The 25645-nt window shown below is 35.3% G+C and overlaps 1 protein-coding gene across 3 annotated transcripts in view; it reads left to right on the plus strand.

Annotated features, from left to right (window-relative positions):
* The window catches only part of RAP1A (RAP1A, member of RAS oncogene family), an 80917-nt gene that overhangs the window by 40579 nt on the left and 14693 nt on the right, over positions 1-25645 (plus strand). For 2 of the 3 annotated variants that reach the window (XM_074188431.1, XM_074188430.1), the window contains exons 2-4: positions 14462-14545; positions 23584-23652; positions 24970-25026. In XM_074188431.1, coding sequence (XP_074044532.1) covers positions 14489-14545; positions 23584-23652; positions 24970-25026 — 183 coding nt within the window. In that variant the 5' untranslated portion in view covers positions 14462-14488. Of the gene's footprint in view, positions 1-14441; positions 14546-23583; positions 23653-24969; positions 25027-25645 lie in introns of those variants that run through there. The other variant, XM_074188432.1, reaches the window with a different exon arrangement.

Consider the following 25645-nt stretch of genomic DNA (forward strand, 5'->3'; position numbering starts at 1 on the left):
CACATTTCTTTTTGTCATATATTTATAAGATAGCTTATCAATATACATGTCTTATAATTTCAGTGGGCAGCTAGGTGGCTTGGTGAATAAAGTACTGGACCTGCAGTTAGGAATACTTATTTCCATGAGTTCAAATCTGACCTCAGATATTTCTTAGCTGTGTGACCCTGGGCAAATTCCTTAACTTTGTTTGCCTCAGTTTCCTCATTTATAGAATGCTCTGGAGAATGGCAAAACCAGCCTAGTATCTTTCCCAAGAAAACCCCAAATGGAATCAAACAGGATTGGTTATGACTAAAAAACAACTGAACAGCAAACACTATAAATATCATTACTTGGTGCCTCAGTGGATTAACTCCAGCTGGTTCTGGAGTTGAGAAGACCTGAAATGAAATGCAACTTCAAATACTTATTCTGTGATTAATTGGGACAAGTGATTCAACTTCACTTTGCCTCCATTTCCTCTGAAAAATGGGAATAATAATAGCAATAGTGTTGTGCAGTGTTGTTGTGAGATTCAAATGAAATAATATTTATAAGAGCTTTAGCACAGTGCTAGCACATAATTGACACTAATTATATTCTATTATTATTATTATTATTATTAACATTATTATCATCCTACATTCTTCTACATAACAAACCTTTATATTTTTGATGGCATATTATGATTGTTTTAAAAATAAGTGTTGCACTCAATTTGGATCAGTGCACAACATGGAAACAAAGTAAAGACTGACAGATTGCTTTCTGTGGGGGGTGGGGGGAGGGAAGTAAGATGGGGGGGAAATTGTAAAACTCAAATAATATCTTTAATAAAAATAAATTTAAAAAATAAAAATAAGTGTTGGACTAGTTAATCTTTTCTAGTTCTGTTGTATCATGAATTACAGAAATGGGTAAATTTTATGGAATCACTTAGTCATCATGTACAGAAGCATGTTTTTATACATATCACAACAAACATTTGAGTGCCTTTTGTGAAATGTTCAATTTAACAAGGATTTATTGAGGATCCAACATTCATTAATTCATTCATCAATAATCTAGTAAGCCCCTTGGTGTGCACTTTATTGTCTCTTACCTCTTGGAGTTTGTAGTTGATAAGGAAGAATTGAATTCAATTAAAAACATTTATGAAGCACTTTGTATAATATGATATTCTAGTGAATATGACCCCCAAATAGAAAGAAATGACAATTATAGTTCATAGAGATTATAAGTGCTTGAAAAGGTTTGAGGAAAGAAAGATTTCTAGGTGGGGCAATCCTGGGAGGCTTCCTGGAAGAAGGAACATTTGAATAGGACCTTGAAAGGTAGGAAAATTTTGAAAGGCAAAGTTAGGGAATGCAAGGAGAATTCCAGGCATACTTGAAATCAAGACCTGAATTTGAATCCTTCCTTAGACACTTAGCTGTGTAATCTTGGACAAATCACTTAACCTCTCCTGACTCCATTACTTCAGATGCAAAATGGAGGTAATGATAGCACTTCGTTGGCAGGGTTGTTATGAGGGCTAAATGAGAAAATATATAATTATTATATATTATATACCATTCCATTATTGTTATTATATATGAAGTAATTTGTAAAACTTTAAAATGTTATGTAATTTAGTTAAAAATATTATCACTGTTATCATCATCATCATCATCATCATCTCATCACCAGCAGAGAAGAAATGGTTTCAGAGGTGAGAACTTTAGGGAGCAGTACAAGCCAGTTTGTTCTAGAATTTGTGATAGAAAAGAAGTTGAAGCCAGGTATAGTCTGAATTGAATAACAGATTTGGAGAAATAAGATATCAGAGGTTTCCTAGGAAGGAGAGACAGGATTCATAAGACTAAAATTCTCCAGAGTAATTTGGGCCAGGAAAGATGTGGAAACTCCGGAATGAAATTTTCAAAGACACAAGGGGATTCCATTAATGAAGAAAAATTAAGAGTTGTCTGAAGAAAGCAGTGATACACAGAAAATTCAATGGTCTGCTTAGATTTTTAAATTTTTAAATTTTTTGTTTTCATATCAACTTTAGATTTTTTTAAAAGATATGTACAGATGACAAGAATAAATAATAAATATAGAAATATGGTATATATATATATATATATATATATGTAACTATTATTTCTAGACTTATGCACAGAACAAGCTAGTACTGGCAAGGAAAGCAAAGGACAAGAAGGGTTTTGGTTGGTTTTTTTAAAACTGTTGGGAGAAGGAGGATCTAAGAAAGGTCAGAAGCCCAGCTGAATAGGTTGATGATTTAGCAAGCAAAAGGAAGAGCTGCTCAATTCTTAATTTTAGGCAGTTGTCTGGGAAGAATGATTTTGGATCAGAAAGGAAAGAAAAATATCTAATTAAGGAGTTGATATCCAGTCAATGTAAATGAAGAAATTCTAAGGTTCATGTAGCTATCCATAGTGATTTCAGATCGCCTAACCCAGAAGAACTCCATCCTTTTGAAATGACAGAACTAATACATAAGATATTTGTGATTTTGGAAAGTACAAGGTTAGATGTTGCCGAGTTTTCAGAAAAGGGAAAAGAATAGAATCTGTGTAAGCCAGCATGAACTTTCCTTTAATTTAATAATGTATTACTAAAGATATGATTAGTGACCCACCAATAAAAGAAGCAGTGGTCATAAAAGAGTCATCCAGCAAACTTCATCAAAAACTGGTCATGCTAGACTAATAGCCTTGTTCTTTTTTTTAATTGATAAATTATTAAATTAGTAGATGAAGATATTTCTATAATTTTGCCCAGTTTTTAGCTAAATATTTTATAAAACTAATTCTTTTGTGCAAAAAATGACAAAAATATGAGATTGTACAGTTATATGGATTCAGAATTTGTTTAATTTGTTGGATTCTTTAAGGATCAAATGTTAACTAGACTGGTATTCTCCAGTGGCAGGGTTCAGGAATCTGTGCTTAATACTGTGCTCATATTTATCAGTGACTTAAAGACATAGATGATATCTTGATTTATTTGTTTGTGGGTGACACAAAGAGAAGATAACTAATACACTGGAGTACTGAATTAATATCCAAAAGTAACTCCACAAACTAGTATGTTGGCCCAACTCTATTAAGATTTAATAGAAGAATGTAAATTCTTTTACTTGCAGAATCTATTTTTAACTTAAGATAAAGTTGGGGGACACTTGATTAGACAAAAGTTTGAAAAGGGACTGCATGTAGAATTTGAGTCCTAAGTGTGATATGATTTCCAGAAAATTCACTGTTATCTTTCCTGGTCAGGTGATAATATGGAATATTGTGTTACATTCTGGGCAACAGAATTTAAGGGCATTAATCAACTTAAGAGCATCTTACACAGAGCAGCCATAATTTTGAAGGGCTTCAAGTCCATACCATTTGAGAATTGCTTGAAGCAACTACTGATGTTTAGCTAGGAGAAAAGAAAAGTCAGGGTGCATTTTAGCTCTATCTGAAGGGTTGTCATTTGAAGATGGATGGATTATTTCTCTTAAGCCTAAGTGCAGAACCAGGCAATATGTGAATGAAGATTACAGAGACAAGTATAGGTTTGAGGTCAAGAAAAAAGGTCCTAACATTTAGAGCTTTCCAAAAGTAGATGGCCTAATTTAGGAAGTAGTTGGTTCCCTTTCACTTGAAGCTGTCAAGCAGAGGCTAGACTACCATTTCTCGTTTGTTGTAGTGTGACAATTCTTATTCAGGTATTCATAAGTTTCACTAAATGGCCACTGAGGTACTTTGCAAATGTGAAATGTCATTCTTTGATTTCTCACTATTAAAAAGGCCTATGGAAATTGATTGTAATTTAGAGTTGTGTGCTGCCTTATGATATCTCTGATACTGTTATTGTTTAGGGCTTAACTTTTTACATTATCTTTGTTAATGAAATCTTAAATTATACAACTGAAATGGCTCTCTCAAGTTAACAAGGATCAAATTACCAATTGTCAAATTCAATGGTCTTTTCTCATTTCTCATCCTTCACTCCTCTGTATCCTTTGACATTATCAGTCATCCTCTTTTCCCCATATACTTTTTTCTCTCTGGTTTTTCCTGCTTTCTCCTGTGTGATTGCTGCTTTTCAGTAACTTTTATCTTTGAGTCATACCTTGAACTTTGGCCTACATCTTCTTTTCTTATTTCCTCAAAACTATTTCACTTGGTGTCTTATCAGCTTCTATGAGTACAGTTATTATCTCTATTTAGATGATTCCCAGATCTATATATAAATGCAACCTGAATTTATTATCTGGACATCCCTGAGGGTCATGTAGGCCGCTCAGACTTAACTTGTCCAAATCAGAACTCATTATCTTTTTTTCGTTTGTGTTGCAAGGCAGTGGGGTTAAGTGACTTGCCCAAGGTCACACAACTAGGTAATTATTAAGTGTCTGAGGCCAGATTTAAACTCAGGTCCTCTTGACTCCAGGGCTGGTGCTCTGTCTGCTGTACCACCTAGCTGCCCCCAAGAACTCATTATCTTTACCCTAAAAATCTCTTTTTTGCCCCTTTAATTTCACCAGTACGTTCAAAGGCATCACTTCCTCTCAAGACACCTAGGTTCAAAATTTAAATTTCGTTCTTAGACCTCACTGTCACTTGCCTCAAATAGCCACTCAGCTGTCAAGTCTTGTGATACCTGTCTTGACCGTGTGTGTGTGTGTGTGTGTGTGTGTGTGTGTGTGTGTATGTGTATGTTCCTCTGACACCTTGGTCTAGAACTTCATCTCACACTTGGAGTACTTGTTGATAGGTACTTCTGCTTCAAGTACTTCCCCATTTCAGTCCATCCTCAACTATGCCTTCTAAAGTGCCAGTCTGACTAATACATTGTTGGTGAAGCCGTGAACTCATCCAACTTTTCTGGAGAGCAATCTGGAATTATGCCCAAAGGGCAATAAAAATGTGTAGGCCCTTTGATCCAGCAATACCACTACTGGGTTTGTACCCTGAAGAGATCATGAAAAAGGGTAAAAACATCACTTGTACAAAAATATTCATAGCAGCCCTGTTTGTGGTAGCAAAGAACTGGAAATCAAGTGAATGTCCATCAATTAGGGAATGGCTGAACAAATTATAATATACGCATGGTTATGGAACACTATTGTTATCTTATAATCCAAGAGAGATGGGATTTCAGAGAAACCTAGAAAGACTTGCATGAACTGATGTTGGGTGAGAGGAGCAGAGCCAGAAGAACATTGTGCACCTTAACAGCAACATGGGGTTGATGATCAACCTTAATGGATTTGCTCATTTCATCAATGAAATAATCAGGGACAATTTTAGAGTACCTGCAATGGAGAATACTCTCTGTATCCAAAGAAAGAACTGTGGATTTTTAGCAAAGACCAAAGTCTTTTACCTTCAGTTTAAAAAAGTGTCTTATACTGCATGATTTTGCTGTCTTCAGTACTTTATTTCCTCCTCGAGGATATGATTCTCTCTCAACACATTTAATTTTTTTTTTTAGGTTTTTGCAAGGCAAACGGGGTTAAGTGGCTTGCCCAAGGCCACATAGCTAGGTAATTATTAAGTGTCTGAGATCAGATTTGAATCCAGGTACTGCTGACTCCAGGGCCAGTGCTTTATCCACTACGCCACCTAGCCGCCCCTACACATTCAATTTCAATCAATGTATAGCATGAAAACGATGTAAAGATTATCTGACTGCCTTCTGCATGCGTGTGTGTGTGTGGGGGGGGGGATTGTAAAATTCAAAACCTTACCAAAAATGATAGGTAGAAACTACCACTGTATATAATTGGAAAACAAATAAAATATTAAAAAAAAAATAAAGTGCTTATTCACTTGTAGTGACTCCTCATTACCCTCCAGGAGCAAATAAAAATTCTCTGACTTTTATAGTCTTTTACAACCTGCCCCCTTCAGCCCTTTCTAGCCTTTTCTCTGCTTCACATACTCTACTATCCAGCAGCAGTTTGGTCCTCCTTATTGTTCCTTATATAATTTATTCCATCTCTTGACTCCTTTTCACTGTCCATCCCCCATGCACACAATACTCTTTGCTCCATGTCCCCATATCCTGGTGTTCTTCAGGACTACCCAAATCCCACCTTATGGAAGAGTCCTTTCTCTGTCCAGCCCTTCCCTTCTTATCTCACCCCAAACCACTTTTAATACTAAAGCCTTTTCTCTGAGTTTACTTTCATACTATATATACTTTATAAGTACAGCACTTTCTTTGCATGTTACCTTCTATTGTAATTGAATTTTATACAAAACTTTTTTTTTGTTTCTTCAAACTCAGAAACATTTGATACTACCTATAGTTTCCTGCTTGGATTTAATAATATTATATTTGATTAATAGCAAAAGTAAAAGAAAATTCATTTTAGTTAGTATAGTGTCTGATTTCCCTTTTCCAATTTTTGCTTTTTTGCTTCTGTCTTCTTTTTTGATGACTTAATAAAAAGTTTGAGAAAACAAAACATGGCACACAATCACTCATTTACCAGCTGAGCAGGAGAACACTGATTATATGCACAAGTAGTTGTGAAATATTTTCAGATTTCTATCTCCCAGCTCCCAGAAGAAAAAATGTTATCACAAATAGTTGTTAAAATGCTTTATTATCTTAATTATAAGATGAGATTATTTTCTAACTTTAATAAATATTGTATTGTTGATGGGGAGTACTTTTTATTTTAAGGTAGCTTTACTGAAATCAAATGACTAAGCTTGAAGAGTTGTTCTTCAATAATTATCTGCTCTTCCCACACACACACACATTTGAGTATTGAATGAATTGAGCAAAGAACACTTTTGTGAGAAAGAATTATGTGATTATGGAGAGATAGAATACTTAATTAAAGGTATTTTTTCAGTCTAGAATTTGATGAAGCATATACTTCTAAAATTAATATCCTAAAATTTTGTCACTCTATTCTTTTTCCCTTCTTGCTATCTCAAAACCTCTTGAAATAAAGCTTTTCCCTTTTCCTCAGAAAATAATGGCCCTGGGGCAGCTAGGTGGTGCAATAGATAGAGCACCAGCCTTGGAGTCAGGAGTACCTGAGTTCAAATTTGGCCTTAGACACTTAATAAGTACCTAGCTGTGTGGCCTTGGGCAAGCCACTTAACCCCATTGCCTTGCTAAAAAAAAAAGAAAATGATGGCCCTTCCTGCTGCCAAGAACAGGCTTTCTATATTTGCCCTTAATCCCATTCCCTCATATTTTCTTTAGGAGATGCTCCTTCAGTCATCTCCTTTAATTTTCAACTTCTTCTATGTTTCTTTTCCTTTGCCTTCAGACATATCCAAGTCTCTCTAACAATTAAAAAAAAAACCCACAGCATTTTTTAGACAAAGAACCCTCCTTTCTATCTCTTCATTCCTAGATAAGGTTGTCTACACTTACTGCCTTCATTTCCCCTCTTGTCACTCATTCAAAAATTCTTTGAAGTCTGACATCTGACTCAGTTGAAACTCTTTCTCCAAACCACCAATGAACTTTTAATGACCAAATCTATAAACTTTTCTGTCCTCCACCTACCTGATCTCTCTGCCATATTTAATTCTTTTCTGGGGACTTTCTCTTTTTTGGTTATGACACTACTTTCTTTGTTCTTCTACCTCTTATCCATTCCTTTGAATCATTATCCATACCATACTTCCTACCTGTGGCAATTATCATCTCTATGCTGATGACCTACAGATCCATATAGCTGTCCCCTTGGATTTTTTTTTTTTTGCAAGGCAAATGGAGTTAAGTGGCTTGCCCAAGGCCACACAGCTAGGTAATTATTAAGTGTCTGAGACCAGATTTGAATCCAGGTTCTCCTGACTCCAGGGCCGGTGCTTTATCCACTGCGCCACCTAGCTGCCCCCCCCCCACCCCGGATCTTCTAAGACATCTTTTCCTCAACCTTTTCCAAATTTCTCTAACAGCCTTGGCATTGTCCTCTATTCCTCACTGTCCTTCACCTGGCATAGCTAATCATTTGCCAGATCTTGCTGTTCTACTTCCATATCTCTCACATCTGATTCTTCTTTCTAACTCATACAGCTACTTCCTTATTTTATGTTCTCATCACCTTTTGTTTCTAGCTATTTCCAGCAACCTCCTAATTGGTATCTTTGCCTTAGGTCTTTCCATGCCAGTCTCTCTTACATATAGCTTGTTTTTTTAGCAAGTATATAACAACTCAACATGATATTTTCCTTTTTTTCCACCTACATGCAAAGATAGTTTTCAGCATTCATGTTTTTGCAAGCTTTTGAGTTAAACTTTTTTCTTCCTCAATCCCTTCTCTCTCCCCTCTCCATTGTAGCTAGCAGTCTGATATAGATTGTACTTATACAGTTGTTTTTAATATATTTCCATATTAGTCATGTTGTAAGAGGAATTAGAACTAAGGGGAGAAAAAACCATAGAAAGAAAGAAAGAACATAAAAGAAATAAAGAAAAAATATAAAATTAGAAAAAAATTTTGTTCTGCATTCAAACTCCATGGTTTTTTTCCTCTGGATGTGAATGACATTTTCCATTAAAGGTCTCTCAGAGTTGTTCTTGATTACTGAACTGCTGAGAGGAGCTGAATCTATCAGTTGATCAGGCATCCCCTCAATTTCCAATTCTTTTGACACTGCAAAGGGTAGGCACATTTTATTGCCCTTTAGGCATAGTTCCAAATTACTCTCCAGAATGCTTGGATTAGTTCACAGCTTCACCAACAGTTTTCCCCCATCCTCTTCAACATTGATCATTTTCCTTTTTTTTATCATTTTAACCAATCTGATAGGTGTGAAGTGGTACCTCAGTATTGTTTTAATCTACATTTCTCTAATCAATAATGATTTGGAACATTTTTATATGACTTATTTATGTACTTTAGTTTCTTCATCTAAAAATTGCCCATTCATGACCTTTGACCATTTTATCAGTTGGAGAATGAGTTGTATTATAAATTTGACTCAGTTCTCCACATAATTCAGAAATGGGTCCTTTATCAGAAACACTAGCTGTGAAAATTGCTTCACAGCTTTCTACGTTCCTTCTAATCTTTGTTGCATTGGTTTTGTTTACGTAAAACCTTTATAATATGATGAGGTTGAAATTATCCATTTTGCAGTTTATAATGTTCTCTATCTCTTGTGGTCCTAAACTCCTCCATGTTTCATAGATCTGAGAGATAGATTATTTATTCCTTGTTGTCCTTATTGAGTTACGATATCACTGTTTTTTTTATTTAAGGAAATGGGGTTAAGTGACTTGCTCAAGGTCACACAGCTAGACAAATGGTATCACCTTTTAAGTCTAAATCCTTTACCCATTTTTACTTTATTAGGGAGCAAGTCCTTGGACTTGTGTATTTCATTCTTTTAGTAATAATTTTAGAACAGTATATAGTCATTGATGGTGTCAGCCAATTTGCCCAATAAGAGATAAGGATTAGATCTGTAATTTCATTGATATAGAAAGCTCACGAGTAAGAAAACTTCTTCCATAAATACAGATCAGCACCTCTTCTGCAACTTAAAATCTTAGAAAGATTTCTAAGGTACCAAGACGTTAGGTGATTTGTCCATGCTCACACAGCCAATATATTTCATTTGCAGTATATAAATCTATTGTAACTATCTCTGTTGAGGTAAAAATGTCTTGTAAGAGGATTATCGACTTTTGGAAATTACATCATGTTGAAATTTTTAGAATGGTATCTATGGTCTATCTTATTCAAGGTTCTTTATGTAAATGAATTTTTTGAGTTCTAGGAATTGTATCTTGAAGTGTTAACATGGCTAGATGTTCTTTTTCCCCATTCTAATTAATTTTATTTTTAATTGTTATTTTTTCTCAATTACAAGGAAAATAATTTTTCACATTCATTTTTTAAAATTTCCAAATTCTTTCCTGCCCCTCCTCTCATATATATATGTGTGTGTGTGTGTGTGTGTGTGTATGTTTATACACACACATACACATCCACATGCAGTAATGCAAGACATATTTAGCTATGTTATACAAGAAAACACAAACCCAAAAAAGAAAGCAACTCTTGGGGCGGCTAGATGGTCCAGTGCATAGAGCACTGGCCCTGGAGTCAGGAGTACCTGAGTTCAAATCCGACCTTGAACACTTAATAATTACCTAGCTGTGTGGCCTTGGGCAAGCCACTTAACCCCTTTGCCTTGCAAAAACCTTAAAAAAAAAAGAAAGAAAATCTTTTAAAAAGTTGCTTTCATCTTACATTCAGACACCATTAGTTCTTTCTCTGGAGGTAGATAGATTTTTCATCATGAGTCCTTTGGAATTGTGTTGGATTATTATATCACTGAGAATAGCTAAGTCTTTCATCTAAGTTAATTATCATACAATATTGCTATTACTGTGTACAAGGTTCTGGTTTTGCTCACTTCACTTTGCACCAATTCATATAAGTCTTTCCAGGTTTTTCTGAAATTATCCTGCTCATCATTTCTTATAGCACAACAATATTCCAACATAATCATATATCACAACTTTTTTAGCCATTCCCCAATGGATAGTCATACCCTCAGTTTCCAGTTCTTTGCTTCACTAAAAGAATTGATAAAATGTTTTTATACATATAGGTCCTTTTCCTTTTTCTTTGATCTCTTTGGGTCAAAGGATAATATATGCACAGTTTTCATAGTCTTTTGGACATAGTTCCAAATTGCTTTACAGAATGGTTGGATCAATTCACAATTCCACTCACAGTGATTGGTGTCTTAATTCTCACACATCCTCTCTAACATTTGTCATTTTTTTATTCTGTCATATTGGCCAGTCTAATAGGTATGAGGTAGTACCTCAGAGTTATTTTAATTTGCATTTCTCTAATCAATAGTGATTTAGAACATTTTTTTTCATATGATTATGATAGATTTTTTTTCTTCTTTTGAAAACTGCCTGTTCTTTTCTTTGGACCATTTGTTGATTCTGGAATGATTTATAGTCTCATAAATTTGATTCAATTCTCTATATATTTGAGAAATGAGCCCTAATCAGAGAAACTTGCTATTAATTTTTTTCCTAGTGCCCTACTATTCCTCCATTGTTGTCTGCATTAGTTTTGTTTGTGCAGAAACTTTTTAACTTAATATAATCAAAATTATCCTGTCATGCTCTCTTATCTCCTATTTGGTCATAAATTTTCCCTTATCCATAGATCTGACAGGCAAAATATTCCATGCTCCTCTAATTTGCTTATATCATCTTTTCTAGAAGTTCTTAAGTAAAATAGACCATACTTTCCTTCTGTGTAGTATTCCCATCATTCCTATTCCATTCAGGTTATTTAGAGAGTTGGGCGTGCCTACAACCAGCATATACATGTGTGGGCTACAATGCATACATGTAACACCCCCAGAGTTAAAGAATCTGTACTTTGAGCATAGCTTGCCCCAAAGGAGATCTTATTAAACACTCCCATCTTCTCTTAATTGAACTTTCCAGATACTCTGTGTAGTTCTTCTATGTACCTATTAACATGTTGTCTACCCCATTAGAATATGAACTCCTTGAGAACAAGGACTATCTGGCACATAGTGAACCCTTAATAATGGTTAGTCATTTAAATAGTTCCAAAATAGCTTTATCAGTGTCTATTTGAATTGGTTCCAAACAAAAATTTCTTTTCCAAACTGCAATTTTCCTATTAATTTTCAAGAGGTTATAGTTTATTTTGTTATAATAGGTATCTCACTGCAGATTCACTAGTCTAAAAGAAAATATTGTTTCTTACTTTCCCACTAAAAAGCATACTGAAGTAAAGCCAAAATTGGGGGTGATTTTCTTTAAAAGAATCATCTTATGTTTTCTAAAGGTAAATATCTCAACACATGGTGTCATTGAATATAGTTTTTTTATAAAAAGAAAAAAATGATAAAACTTATTTGCTTGTTCTTCATTAGTAGTAGGGGGAAACAAATGTGACTCAAAATGTAAAATTGTAAAATGTTTATTGCTGAATTCATAGTTCTCCTTATTTGTAGGGAAATTTTGAATAGAAAGAGAAATTTTCTAGTCCTGTATTGTGAGTACAGAGATCAAGAAAGATTTCCATAAAAAGGCATAGGATTTACTTGGAAGAACACAGTGGTTTCTAACTTGGCAGTCATGAGTTAGTAGTAACCCCTTTAGAAAGAAAATATGATAGAATTATAGACTTTAGCCCTTGAAGCAACCCTGGAAATTTAGTCTTTCCCTCAAGTTTTATAGAAGAAATTTAAGACCTAGAAAGGACTAGTCATTCAATGACAGAGTCAAGATTTATAAGATAGATTTAGAGATGAAAGAAATTTTAGTGGCTATCTAGTCTGCCTCCTATGCCCTTTTTGTCTGCCTCATAGGCAACAAGCTCGCTTTCATATTAAATCTTTTCCTTTCCTTTTCTATTCCTTCCATCTTCTAACTGGTTTTCTGGCTCCCTTTTGGTGTTGTAACCCCCAAGGCTGCCATTTCTATCCTAGCTGAACTTTATTCCCAGTCCCCTCCACCTCTAGCCACTCCCACTTAAAGGTGGGAAGAGTTGGAAATACTCTTTATTGCCATTGCCACTTCTAGGTCTCTCTACCACTATTACTCAGTAACCTTTCCATCTCTGAGGTTTACTCAGTCCATATCTACCACCAATCCAGATTCTGGAAGTGGTTGTATACTGACCTCCAGGACATTTTCCTTCTTTGATGAGGTCTGCTTACAATCTTTTTTTCCAAATCCTGCCCTCAGGATATGTATTGATACTTCTCAAACATCTCACCTTTCACTGTTCCTCAACTCACTCATTTCCCATGATTCCTTTATCCCACTTAGTTATACTCTTGATCTTACCATCATTCATACATGTTCACGAATTTGGAAACTCTGCTTTGTGCCCTCTGCACCCGTTCAATTCTACATTCTCTGTCATCTTAAGTCCCTTGCTTCTTTATCATATTAAGCTGACTTCACTATGCCAATCCTTAGCCTTGAATTACTCCCACCAACCTTTGTTCCTTCACAAGTGCTACTGAACAGAGATGGAGAAAATCATGAAACTGTACTGCCTGTGTCCAGTACAAATTTATGTAATGTGAGGGCAGTTAATACAGGGCAAGCCTTTTAAATCTCTAATTAATTCACTATCTCACTAACCATAGCAGTTTTTCCAAACTTTTTTATCCTTCACATCTTTCATAGCTCCCCTTCCCCACATCCTCTGAGCTGAAAATTTTGCCTCATATTTTATTGGGGGATATAAAAAGAAACTTTTGCTGAGAGTTTCCATTTCTGTCTTCCTCATCATCCTACATTACTCAGATGCCTTCTTCCGCTATCTCCTTCACTCCTGTTTCACATGAAGAAGTGGCTCTTTTCCTTGTCAGGGAAATCCTCTGTATATACCCAAGTCATCCTATTTATCTGAACTTCTCTAGTATATTGTCCTCTATCATCCCCACTCTCTCACTTGTCTTCAGTCTCTCACTGTCTGCTGGATGCTTCCCTGCTACCTACAAACACTTGTCTCCCTCATCCTCAGAAAACCCTTGTGTGTTCCAACCTATCCACAAAAGAATTGCCAGATATAATAGCCTTGATTATATTGATCACTCTCCAACTTCAGTCTCCAAAAACAATCTTCAGTTGTTTCAAGGAATTTTAAAGAAAGCTAGTAGATTATATTTTGAGCAAATCCTAGCTTATGTGAAAGGTTCTTAACAAGCATTTGTATTATCTAGTAAATGTATTACTATCTTAGAATTGAATCTATGATTAAAGATGAGGTCTTGTTGGTTTAATCTTGCTTGACAGAACATTTTTGCAGGTTAAATTGATTAGTGCTCTTCAGTTAGATGGTTAATCTTTAGAGCAGTAAATCATAGGCCTCTTTGGAATTTGTTACATGCAGTGTTGTAATAATAATCATAATTGGGACAGCTAGGTGGCACAGTGGATAGAGCACCAGCAGTTGGAGTCAGGAGGACCTGAGTTCAAATTTGGCCTCAGACATTAATTGCCTGTGTGACCTTAGGCAAGTCACTTAATCTCATTGCTTTGCAAAAACAACAACAAAATAAAATAAACCAATTTATTACAAAAAACAATACTCTAAATTGTTAATGTTCATATTTATGTAGTACCTACTGTGTGCCAGACACTATGCTTAGCACCTTATAAGTAGTATTTCATTTAATTCTTACCACAGCCCTGGGAGGTAATACTCTTATTGTAATGCCCATTTGACAGTTGAGGAAACCCAGGCAGATGGACACATGGCTAGGAAGGAAGGTCACAATTTGAACTCAGGACTTCTTGTGTCCAGTCATAGCACTCTAGCCACTGTGCCACACATGTCTGGCTAGGTGTAGTTTTCCACATGTGCTGTCTCCTCTTAGTCTGCTAACAGAAAGTGCAATTACTTAATGTGATAGTAATTTATTTTTAATTTGTTTATTTTTCATCCTTAGGTATTCCTCTTCTTTTTCAGATTATCAGCATTTGAACAGACCACATCATGCGTGAGTACAAGCTAGTGGTCCTTGGTTCAGGAGGCGTGGGGAAGTCTGCTTTGGTGAGTTAATTGTTTAACCAGTAAGCATAATCCTGGTAGTAAATGAGTTTCATAAATACACACTCATATGGGATAATGTTGTCATTTTAGTCACTATAAAGCAAGAAGGAAAGGTTTTTTGCTTTTGTTTCAACCAAGAGATCTTAATTCCCAATGGAATAAATCATTTATTCCCAATGGAATAAATGATTTAAGCACTATAGTAGTTTTAAAAAAACAAATATAAATTAAGAACTAGAAACACAAATCTCTATTGAATGAATGAATGAATGAATGAATGAATGAAAAAGCATTTTAACCATTATGTGCCAAATTCTATGCTAAGTATAAAGGCAAAAACAGTCTCTGTTCTCAAGTAGCTTACAGTCAAATAAGTATCTAATGGGATGGCAGTTAATATGGGACTTGGAGCCTAGAAGACTTGAATTTGAATCCTGCCTCAGACACAGCTGTGTGATTAGGGGACAAGTCTTTGAGTCTCAGTTTCCTCGACTGTAAAATGGGGATAGTAATAGGATCTACCTTACAGGGTTGTTGTGAGGATCAAATGAAATAACACAAAGTGCTTTACAAACCTTCAAGTGCTGTATAAATGCTAACTGTTAATACTAGATAGAGACCACAAGTAAAGAGAAGTGTTTGCTAGGGATGTGCATATTGGTTTGGAAAGTTACAGGAACTGATGAAGGGAACCATAGAGAGTAAATCTATATAATGGGAATATTGATTTGAGTATTGTTGTAGAACTAGAAGAGGTTTAACAGAGTTAGACAGAGAGGCCATGACATTGTAGCAGTGCAACTTGCAAGAGGAGGGGAAAGGGTTAGAGTGAAGTTTGCCTGTAGAGCCTCAGTGTACTGGACCATGTGAGGCCCTTTTCTTTAGGATGGCAGGGTTCATGGGGAGGGCTCTGGAGCTGCTGAAAGGACAAAGTCTTCCAGCTCAACATGTGTTCTGCAAAGCAGTATGGTGAGCTGTAGTCAATAAGACCCTCAAGGTAACAAATATACTCATTTTATTCAGTAATGCTGCATTTCTCTTGTTTTATTAGAGAATCAGGTATGCCCAAATGCAGGTTGTGGTGCTTAATATTTTAAGTACTGAAATTGTTCAAAAAAAAATTTAACCATTTAAATAGTTTTTTCCTGTCTCTTCCTTGTTGTCAGCTATCATATCTTATTGCTGTTAGTGCCTCTTTCTCCATCTTCTTGCTACTTTGCTCTTCCTGACTGACACTCAATTCATTTTAATTTTTTGTAGACTGGGAAATTAGATAGCTAAGCTCAATCAAAATGTGTTTGAATAAATAGACCCTGGAGTTGAGGGACCTTTCATGTGGGTAAACTACATTCTGTTTAATTAATAGATTTTGTAACAACAACAGGGATTGACCTTTATATACTGTTTTAAGGCTATAAAATACTTTTTCATAGAAAACTGAGAAAAGTATAATTTGTTCATCTCACATAAGAAAGACCACAGAGATGTGGTCTGACTCACCAGATCATACAGATGGTTTGTGTTTGGGCCTAGGTTTGAATTCTGGGCTTCTTTACCCTAAATCCACCCTTTCCACTCTACCTTATTGCCTCTCAGTCTATTTTGGCTTTCTACAGGCCTTTTTAAAACATATTTCTTAGTTCTTGGTTATATTCTAGGTAGTGATGTTGCTAGGAAAGACATGTTTCTATATACTAGTGGGAGTGGGAGAGGAGCAAAGGGACATAGAGACAAACAGGGAAAGATAAAATAAAGAGGCTAAAGGTGGAGATTTTTGGGGGGGAGCAGCATCCTCATTTTATTCCATTTTAGTAATTTTCATAAGGGTATTGAAAGCTATTTTGCATTTTCAAACTGCAGGCATCAATAAGTATATTTTCCTCTTGGTACTTGCCAAGGAGACCTAGATAAATTAAGCTGAATGATGGATCAAGTTTTTGAGTGGGAGGTTCCCTATACCTAGCATTCATTCATAAAACAGGAGAAACTGCATAAATTTGAAATGAGATAGTAGTGGCATCTATATAAACTATATTAGTTTTGTGTAGCCATTTCTGATGTTACAGTAAGTGACAGAAATAAACTGAGGTCACATTTTTTGTGCAGATGAGAATGGGAGTTCCTGTATTATGCAGGGAAATAGGATTGGGCCTTCCCATCACAATGCAGAGTAGGAACCTAAACTGAAAGAAGTGAGAATTGAGGGTCTTGGAAACCACCTACTTTTGTTTTGCACTGCTTTCTTCTTAAGTGTAATTAAGTTCTGGTAGATGATCTTTGTGGCATTTTATGAAGAAGATATTGTATATTCGTGCTGCTTTTATATCCTTATTCTTCATAGGTTAAAATCTGGTATGTGTATAACAGATTTCATTTTTTAAAAAAACATAAGTTATCTTTGGGGAACAGGACAGGATGAAAGGAATACTTGGATATTGAAATATTTTCATTGATTTGAAATATAGTAGAGAAAACTTCTTTTGCAGCAAAAAACCCCAACAAATTAGCACCATAGAAGAAACCAGTGACCTGAGGGGGATGCCTTGATGCATTGTGATCTGTTTATCACTTGGAAATAAGAAAGCTTCCAATTGTCTGGTACAGCTACAATCCATCCTTAAACTGAAGTCTGCAAATGTGAAAGAAGCAGCAGGAAACTGAAGAGAAGCCTAGAGAAAAGGGAGGCTGGTGGATTGTCCACAAAGAATAGATTAACACAGGGAAGAAGAAAGACTGAAGAATGTAAGGATGAGGACAGGAGTTAGTCATTTTTTGTCTTTGTCTAGCCAGCACCAGCCTGATGTCTTACATACTGCAGACTCTCAATAAATGATTGACCAGAAGATGAAAAAGCTTAGCAGTTGGGAATGATAAGGAGCTACTTTGACCTCAGTTCTTGCATCCTTGAAGGCATAGGACACTTCTACCATGTACTGTGGGAGGTACAACTTCCTGTGCTACATCACAGCGCCATTTGAGAGACATTTCCCTGGGAGAGTGTTGCCTTGATTTATAGTCCTCAACCTAAAATGGGCAGTGTTTTACATATTTGTCTGAAGTTTATTGCTTGGAATTCACAAACATTTCCCTGTAGAAATAAGTTATAGCTAGTAATTAGGTTCTTAAGCTAACTCACAATTATCCTATTTAATTCATAAAGTACTTCTGGAACATGGCTCCAACAGACTCATTTATAGAGTCTGAGGACCTGAGTTTAAATTCCACTTCTGATGCTTATTATTTGTGAGACCTCAGAAGAGTCACTTGACCTCCCTGGGTCTCAGTTTCCTCCTCTGAGGTCCCTTTGAGCTCTAGATTTGTGAACCTATGTTCTTGATTTAAAAGATAACAAGGATAAGTTTTTCAGCAGTTGATGAAGTAAACCCAAAAGAGGCTACTAAAAGTATGTTTGCCTGTAGTCCTGAAAAATATAATTATAAAGTTTTAGACTGAAAGCTGAAAGTGATCTTAGTGGTCATCAAATCCAACCTTTTCATTTTTCAGATGTGGAATGTAAGGCACAGAGAGGTGAAATAACTTTCTTGGAATCATACCTTCTAAGTGTGAGATGTAATCCAGGACTTCTGATTGCAAGTCCAAAAATCTATCTATACTGGTTATCAGGTAGTTTTTAAAATAGAAAAGGAAGAGAACAAAGAAAATAGTATTTATGTCCCCCCCCAAAAAAAAGATCTTGTATGTAGTAAATAGAATGTAGTGTGTAGAATAGGACTGGTCCTAGGAATTTACAGTAAATAATGTCCAAGAAAGGAGCCAACAGATATCTGTACATAATGCACAGTATAGGTAATAAGTAAGAACTGTAAGCCTTAACAGAGGAAAACAAATTTGATGCCATAGGTACCATTGCACACTTATGGGAAAACACACATGACTAGACTTTAGTTCTCGAATAGTAAATTTGATTTCAGAAGAAGCAGGATAGGTAAAAAAGGAAACAGAGTAGCATTGTTTTTTTTTTTTTTTAAGAAGAGTCACCCCCTCCATCCTCTTCTCTACACAGACAAGCATTATATCCTAATGCAGGCTTGTCACCCCTTACCTCTGCTATTACAATGATCACTTTGTGAGGATAGAGAAGGCTTTGATAAATTGTGGAAGTAGATTTGAGGTGAGTATGAGGCATAAGAAAGAGTTAAGGATGACCCCCAGGTTATGAATCTAGTTAATTAGGAGGATGGTAATGTCCTGAAGAAATAAGGACATTTGGAGGGCTAGTAAGATTAGAATGGAAGATTATGACTTTTATTTTGTTGGACATTTGGGAGAAAGACTGCCAACTGCCAGTTGATGATGTGGAACTGTGTTTAGTGGAGGAATTGAGACTGGAGACATAAATGTGGGTGTCATTTGCATTGAACTAGAAACTGATTATATACCTTCCCTGAAGGGTCAGGAGAAGCTCAATGATAATCCAGACACTGAAAAGAAAAGGTCAGGCAGGTAGGTGAGATAGGAAAGAACATTGGCATTAAACCCAAGGGAAGAGAAAGTGTCAGAAGGAAAACTTGTTTAGCAGTATCTAAAACTACAACTATATCAAGGAGAATGAGGACTAAAGAGAAAAACTGATAAGATTTAATATTTAAGAGAATATTGATAACCACATCCACTGATGGGTTCAGTAACTAAATCTTAAGGGATTGAGAATTAGGTGTAAGAAGTGTAGAGAATCCTTTCTAGGAGCTTGGCAATGAAAAAAGGAGAGAGGGATGCTAATACCTTGAAGTGGGAGGGCAGGGTCAAGTGCAGGTTAGGTTTTGTTTGTTTTTTAAAAGGATAGATCTGGGGGCGGCTAGGTGGCACAGTGGATAAAGCATGGGCCTTGGAGTCAGGAGTACATGGGTTCAAATCCGGTCTTAGACACTTAACTAATTACCTACCTGTGTGGCCTTGGGCAAGCCACTTAACTCCATTTGCCTTTCAAAAAAAAAAAGGATAGATCTGGGCTCAAATTCAAGGTCCATTACCTCTTTGGGCAAGTCATTTTCCTCTGCTTGGTTTCTTCATCTGTAAAATGAGTAAAGGACTGTAGGAAAAGTCAGTAGTAAAAAATGGATGATTAGAGGGGGTGACATGATGGACAGGAGAGAAGAGTTGCTGAAATGTACAAGAAAGATGAAAATTGAGGGAGAGAAATTGATCTTAGCAAGAAGGACTGGTTAATCAGTTAGCAGGAAAAGAAAGGTAAAAATTAGTGTAGTTTTGAGTTAAGGAATGGGGGGCAGGGAAGGGACCCAATTAATCAATAAACTTTCATTAAGGACCTAGTATGTATCAACTATTTTGCTAAGTGCTGGGAAAGAAAAAAGAGGTGAAGAAACAGTCCTGCCTTCAAGGAGCACCAGTCTAATGGGGGGAGGGGGGACAAAATACAAAAAAATATAAAGCAATTTTTGTACAGGAAATAAAGGCAATAATGAACAGAGGAAAGACCCTAGAATTAAAAAGGACAAGGGAATGCTGGGGGATTTAGAGGGAAAGATAGTGGGCTCAGTTTTGAACATACTAAGTTTAAGATGTCTACTGGATGCCCTGTTTGAGATGCCTGAAAGGCAGTTTGGAGATGTGAGATTGACAGTCAGCTGAGAGTTTAGGACAGAATGAGTAAATTTGAGAATAGAGGTGATAATTAAATCAATGGGAGCTTATGGAATCACCAAGTGAAGTTATAGAGTCTAGGACTGAACATGAGAGATAGCTCATGTTAGAAGACATAACCTGGAAGAGGATTCAGAGGCAGAGAAAGGGTGATAGATCTGAAATGTCTAAAGGATAGCCAGTTCAAGATATAAAAATGAAATTCATTAGATATATTAGTATTGGATATCTAAACTTGAGGAATCATCAGTGTAGGGTTGATCCTTTATATAGGAATAGATAAGACCATCAATCAGCAAACATTTAAGTGCCTCTCTACATAGGACTGGGCTAAGCATCTGGCATCAAAAACTAAAAGTGAAACCATCTTTGCTATCAAGGAGCTTATGTTAGAGAGACAACCCACATATGAATCAGTTAATACAAGGTCAGTTGAAGGGCACATTAACAAACAGTGATCAGGAATCATTTCATGTAGAAAGTGAAGCAGAGACCTGAAAGAAATAGATTCCACGAGGCAGAGATTTGAAGGCCAGAGATGAATGTTATGTGAGGAACAGTAAGTATATCAGTATGACTGATATACTTACTGTGTAGAAAGCAAGCAGATGAATAGATGTTGAACTTGGAGCCAGTTTAGGAAGTACCTTAAAACCCCAAAAGAGGAGTTTATCCTCTTGGGGAGGGGGGAGTTTATTGAGGAGGAGAATGCAATGTCCAGACCTGCATCCGGTCTGGAAGAGTCTGAGTGAAATATTCTGTGGGTCCAGACCTGGGTTGGCCATTCCAATGAAGTAAAACAGGTAATTAGCAGTAGAATGACAGGATTGTGAATCTGGGTAACTTGAAGGCTGCTACTGATTGATAGGGAGATTTTGAATAGAATTGGATTTAAGGAAGAAGAGAATTAGTTCAGTTTTGAATATGTTAAGTTGAAAATGCCTTTCAGGAAGCCAATTTGATGGTAATTGTAGATGTGTGACCGTAATTTGCCAGAGATAACTAAACCAATGAGAGTTGATCACTGCATAGAAGGAAGGAGTAAAGAAGTCTGGAGCAGCCTTGAGGAACACTCACAGCATGAGATGGATGAAAATCAACCCAGGGAAACTGAGAAAGCTGTGACCTGATAAAAATAAAGCAAGGAGAGAATTCTTTTTCTCAAATCTCCTGAAGTCAGATGCTGCAGAGAGGTCAAGAGGCTGAGGATTGAAGATTAGATAGGCTATCAGACTGGGCAGTTAAATCATCAGTAACATGGAAAAAGAAATAGTTGAGAGATGGAAGCTGAAAGCAAATGGCAAAGGGTTGAGTCAGTAGGAGGCAAGGAAGTAGAACCATTGAATATAGATTATTTTCTCCAGGAGTTTAGTAGAGAAGAAAAGGAGAGCTATAAGACAATAGTAGGATCTACTGAAGGCTTTTTTAAGGATGGAGGAGATTAGAACATGTAGGGAAGAAACCAGTTGATAGGGAAAAAGTAAAATTTCAGGGAAGGGAGAATTGATGCATGTAGAGAAATTGGCACTCATGAGAAACAACAACTCTTTACCAGGGACAAAAGTAAAAATGTGATAATGGGAACTTTTGTCAAGCAATTTTCATGAGAAGAGAGATTTCACGGAAAAGGTCTCTTCTCAGTAATGGTTGAGACTAGATCTTCAACTCAGAACATTGGGAACAGGAGGCCTGAGGAGGGGAGAAGAGGTTTGAAATGACCCCTTGGATGGGATAAACTTAAATAAGGAGGAGTTAAGGTTGTCTTGCTATAGTGAGGTCCCTGTTGAGATTATATATCATATTTGTTGTGTTCTCATTTGTCTTGGGTTCGATTTCTTCTAGTTCCATTCAGCACTACATGAATAGAAGTGAAGGTGGAAAGTGAGAGTAATCCATGGTTTTAGTGGCAGGATTCTTAGTCAATAAGCCAAGGCTCTGTGTTAAGCACTAGGGGTACAAAGCAAGGCAGAAATATTCTAGTGGAGGAATTTATAGGCTAACAAACTAGTTACAATGTAAATTAAAGTGATCTAACCAGAAAAGTTGCAGTAGCCCAGGAGGGGTCAGGGATGGGATGACAATTCATCTCACTGAACAGTGGGGCAAGGGATTCACTAGTAGAAGATCCTCCAGAATTGAAAGGAGGCAAGGAAACTGAGAACATGGTTTATGGCCTAGATGGGAATAGGGAGGAGAACAAGAGAACAAGGCAGCAAAACTTTATTTGCTGAGAGAGAGGTCCCAGAATTGAGTCTTGAAGGATATCCATATCAAGAGGGTAGGAGATGGATAATAATTCATCCAAGTGCATGAAAAAATGATCAAATACCTACAAAGTAAAGGTAGAAGAAGATTGCTTTGAAAAGTAATGACTACTCAAGAGAAAGTTTATATTCTTCTTTGTGAGATGGGATATGAGGATATTTAACCTATTAGAAAAAGGAGAATTTCTTAAAGCTATCAGAGGAAAGTTTTATAATCTATATATTTTTTTCATTTGCTTAAAATAGGAAATACTTTGTTTCCAACCTAGTATTCAATAAGAATTATCGAGATTATTATTTATTATTTATTAATAATTATTAATTATCGAGAAAAGGTTCATTTAAAAACAGTGCAGTTAACTTTTAAACAATATTTTAAGGCTTTAAACAAGGCTAATTGGTTTATTTGTCCTGGTTTTTACTCATTCAAAAATAGTTTTGAAATTAGCAGATATGAGAGCACTGTAGGTGTATTAAGATTAAAATGTAAAGAAGGGAATTCATAGAAGTGAGTTTTTGTTTTTCTTGTATGTAATATGTACTCATTCATGTAATATTAATTTTTCTTACTATATTATTAGATTTTTCACATATAGAGGTGGCAGTATTGTTGATCATTTAAATGTTTTCGCTGCTGTTGAATAGTGAAGTGATATTCAGTTTTTATGGTCAGAGTTAAACCAAGTGAAATTTACTATGGGATGTGACTTAAAAGTAATTATCATTATTGTGTCTTCTAATTTTCAGAGTTGTCCTTTGGTCATACAGAGTAGTACTATAGAGGCATGAGTTTAAGGATGATATAGAGATCCTGTTTGTTACATAATTAATTATCCTCCTTGCCCAGAATTATCTTTCTGATGAAACAGATCATCAATTCCTTGATTAAATATGTTGACTCAAATGATTTCATTGAATATTTATATATTATCCTCTTTTTGAAATATGCTATATTTTGAAGTTTTCCCTAAATTTATCTTACTCTAATACTATAAGTAATTGATGTCATAGTATATAAGCTTAAGAAATGAAAGAACTGTAAAAACTTTTTAAATTGTGATTTTATTGAACTGTGATTCTCTTTAGCTGTTTACTTTTGTTGAGATATTTGATTCTCAAATGCTAAACTTTTTTCCACTTGTGTTTTCTTAGACAGTACAGTTTGTCCAAGGAATCTTTGTTGAAAAATATGACCCTACAATAGAAGACTCCTATAGAAAGGTAAGCTATGAAACTTGTCTAAACAATGTCACTAATTTCCTTATAATTTGAAATTGTTGCTTAAAAACAAGTTACTGTTAAACTACATATAAATTCTCTGCATGAGTCATAAGTATATTTTTAAATATGTAAAACTTTCTTAAGTTCATAGATCTATTCCCTCTTACAACTTTCTAAGAGGTTCATTACTGTATTAAAGCTATATTATAAATATTCAGTAGAAAGACAAACCTTAAAATTATGGTAATATTAACATTTTTCTGAAGAAATTTCTATGTGGAAGGGAAAGTACTTCAGCATTTTTACAGTAGATCTGCTTTTTATTTTTACCTTTTTCTTCCTGGTTTAAAATTAAAAAAAAATTTTTTTCATCATTTAAATTTACTTGTCATGCTTGAAATGAAAATTATTATAAAACCACTTTAATTTATTTTGTTATATGTATGACTACAAAAATTTTACCTTGTCTCCTTTAAACATAAAGAGCTATGAGTTTGGCCATGACAAAGGCTATATTGTGTATCCATAAAGGCCTATGACAATCTTACCTATTTTTCTCCCATTTTCATGTTAATATGAGGGAGGGAAAAGGAGAATGGGTTAAAAGAGAGGAGTGTTCAAACCAGAGGTCACTTTTCTACAAACAGGAAAGAGAAGTTCTTTAGGAAGTTGTCATTATGTGGTTGTAGAATGCCAAATTTTTCCTGAAGTAAATCTACAATGAGTGGAAATGATAATAGAATATTGACATCTCTTATCAAAATAAAATATGTGAAGTTTTGCAGTAACTAAATTTAGAAAATTACGGAATAATTCTACTCTTATAAATTAATTATATATTACTTGAATCTTTCTTAGGTCACTTTGGTGCTACCTTTCCTCATAAGAAGTAGGGATTTGTGTAACTGTTAGTGTTGTTAGATTTCCTTCTGTGTGTGTGTGTGTGTGTGTGTGTGTGTGTGTGTGTGTGTGTGTGATAGAGAGAGAGAGAGAGACAGAGAGAAAGGAGTCTGTGAATGTTAGAGTTTTGTGATTCCAGATCCATCTTTCTGTTTTACATTAGGAGAGAACACTTTCTGTACAACTAAATGCAACTCAATAGAATAATTGCATGGGGTGTGCATAATGTCATTTTACACACACAGTTTTAATTGAAACCTGTCAAATGAATATGAACAAAAGGTTCATCTTAAGGGACTCTTAAGCCATTAATAAATTATAATTAAACAAAATACTTTGTAAGGGTGGGAGGGAAATGGAGTAAAAAGTTGACTGTTGCTGCTTTGTTCTCATCCTATCCTTTTTTTTTCTCTCTAGCAAGTTGAAGTTGATTGCCAACAATGTATGCTTGAAATCCTCGATACAGCAGGAACAGTAAGGCTGTTTTTATCTTTCTATGAAACTTTGAGTTAATAACTTGGATGCTGAATTAAAGTTGTTATTAGATTAATCTTACATGAAAAAAATCATTGTTATAATTAAATGAATCTTCCTAAATTTAGAACTGATTTAATTTTCTTAAACATATTAAGTCCTCTGTGGTGTATTTAAGTCTTACATAGCACCATATTATTTTATGTTGTGCTTATATTTATGTCTTGTTTTCTTTCTTTTAATTGAAGTGTTTAAGTATGAGATTATTCCAAGAGCTTCTCTTTAGGTAGAAAACATTTTCTAAGAGGTTTAAGAGAAATCTAACTTGAAATCACAGTCATCCATCTTTATTAAGAAACAGCAATTTTTTTTTTGTATCAGCAACTTCATTTCTGAAAAAAGTTCTAATGAAATATTTACAAGTAAAGGAAAAAAAACACTTTAGGATTTGAGTGAAATTTTATTTTATTTCAGTATCAACCAGAGAGTTCTAGTTGTATTGACTGCATCAGTACCACACATACAGTAGTAGTTCATTTTTTTTCAGATACATATACTTTTTCAACTTTTGTTTGTGTTGCTACGCTTTGTGAATTAATTGCTTAGAATTAAGAATGCA

This window comes from Macrotis lagotis, chromosome 5 (genome assembly GCF_037893015.1).
Source record: "Macrotis lagotis isolate mMagLag1 chromosome 5, bilby.v1.9.chrom.fasta, whole genome shotgun sequence".
In the NCBI taxonomy this organism is placed as follows: domain Eukaryota; kingdom Metazoa; phylum Chordata; class Mammalia; order Peramelemorphia; family Peramelidae; genus Macrotis; species Macrotis lagotis.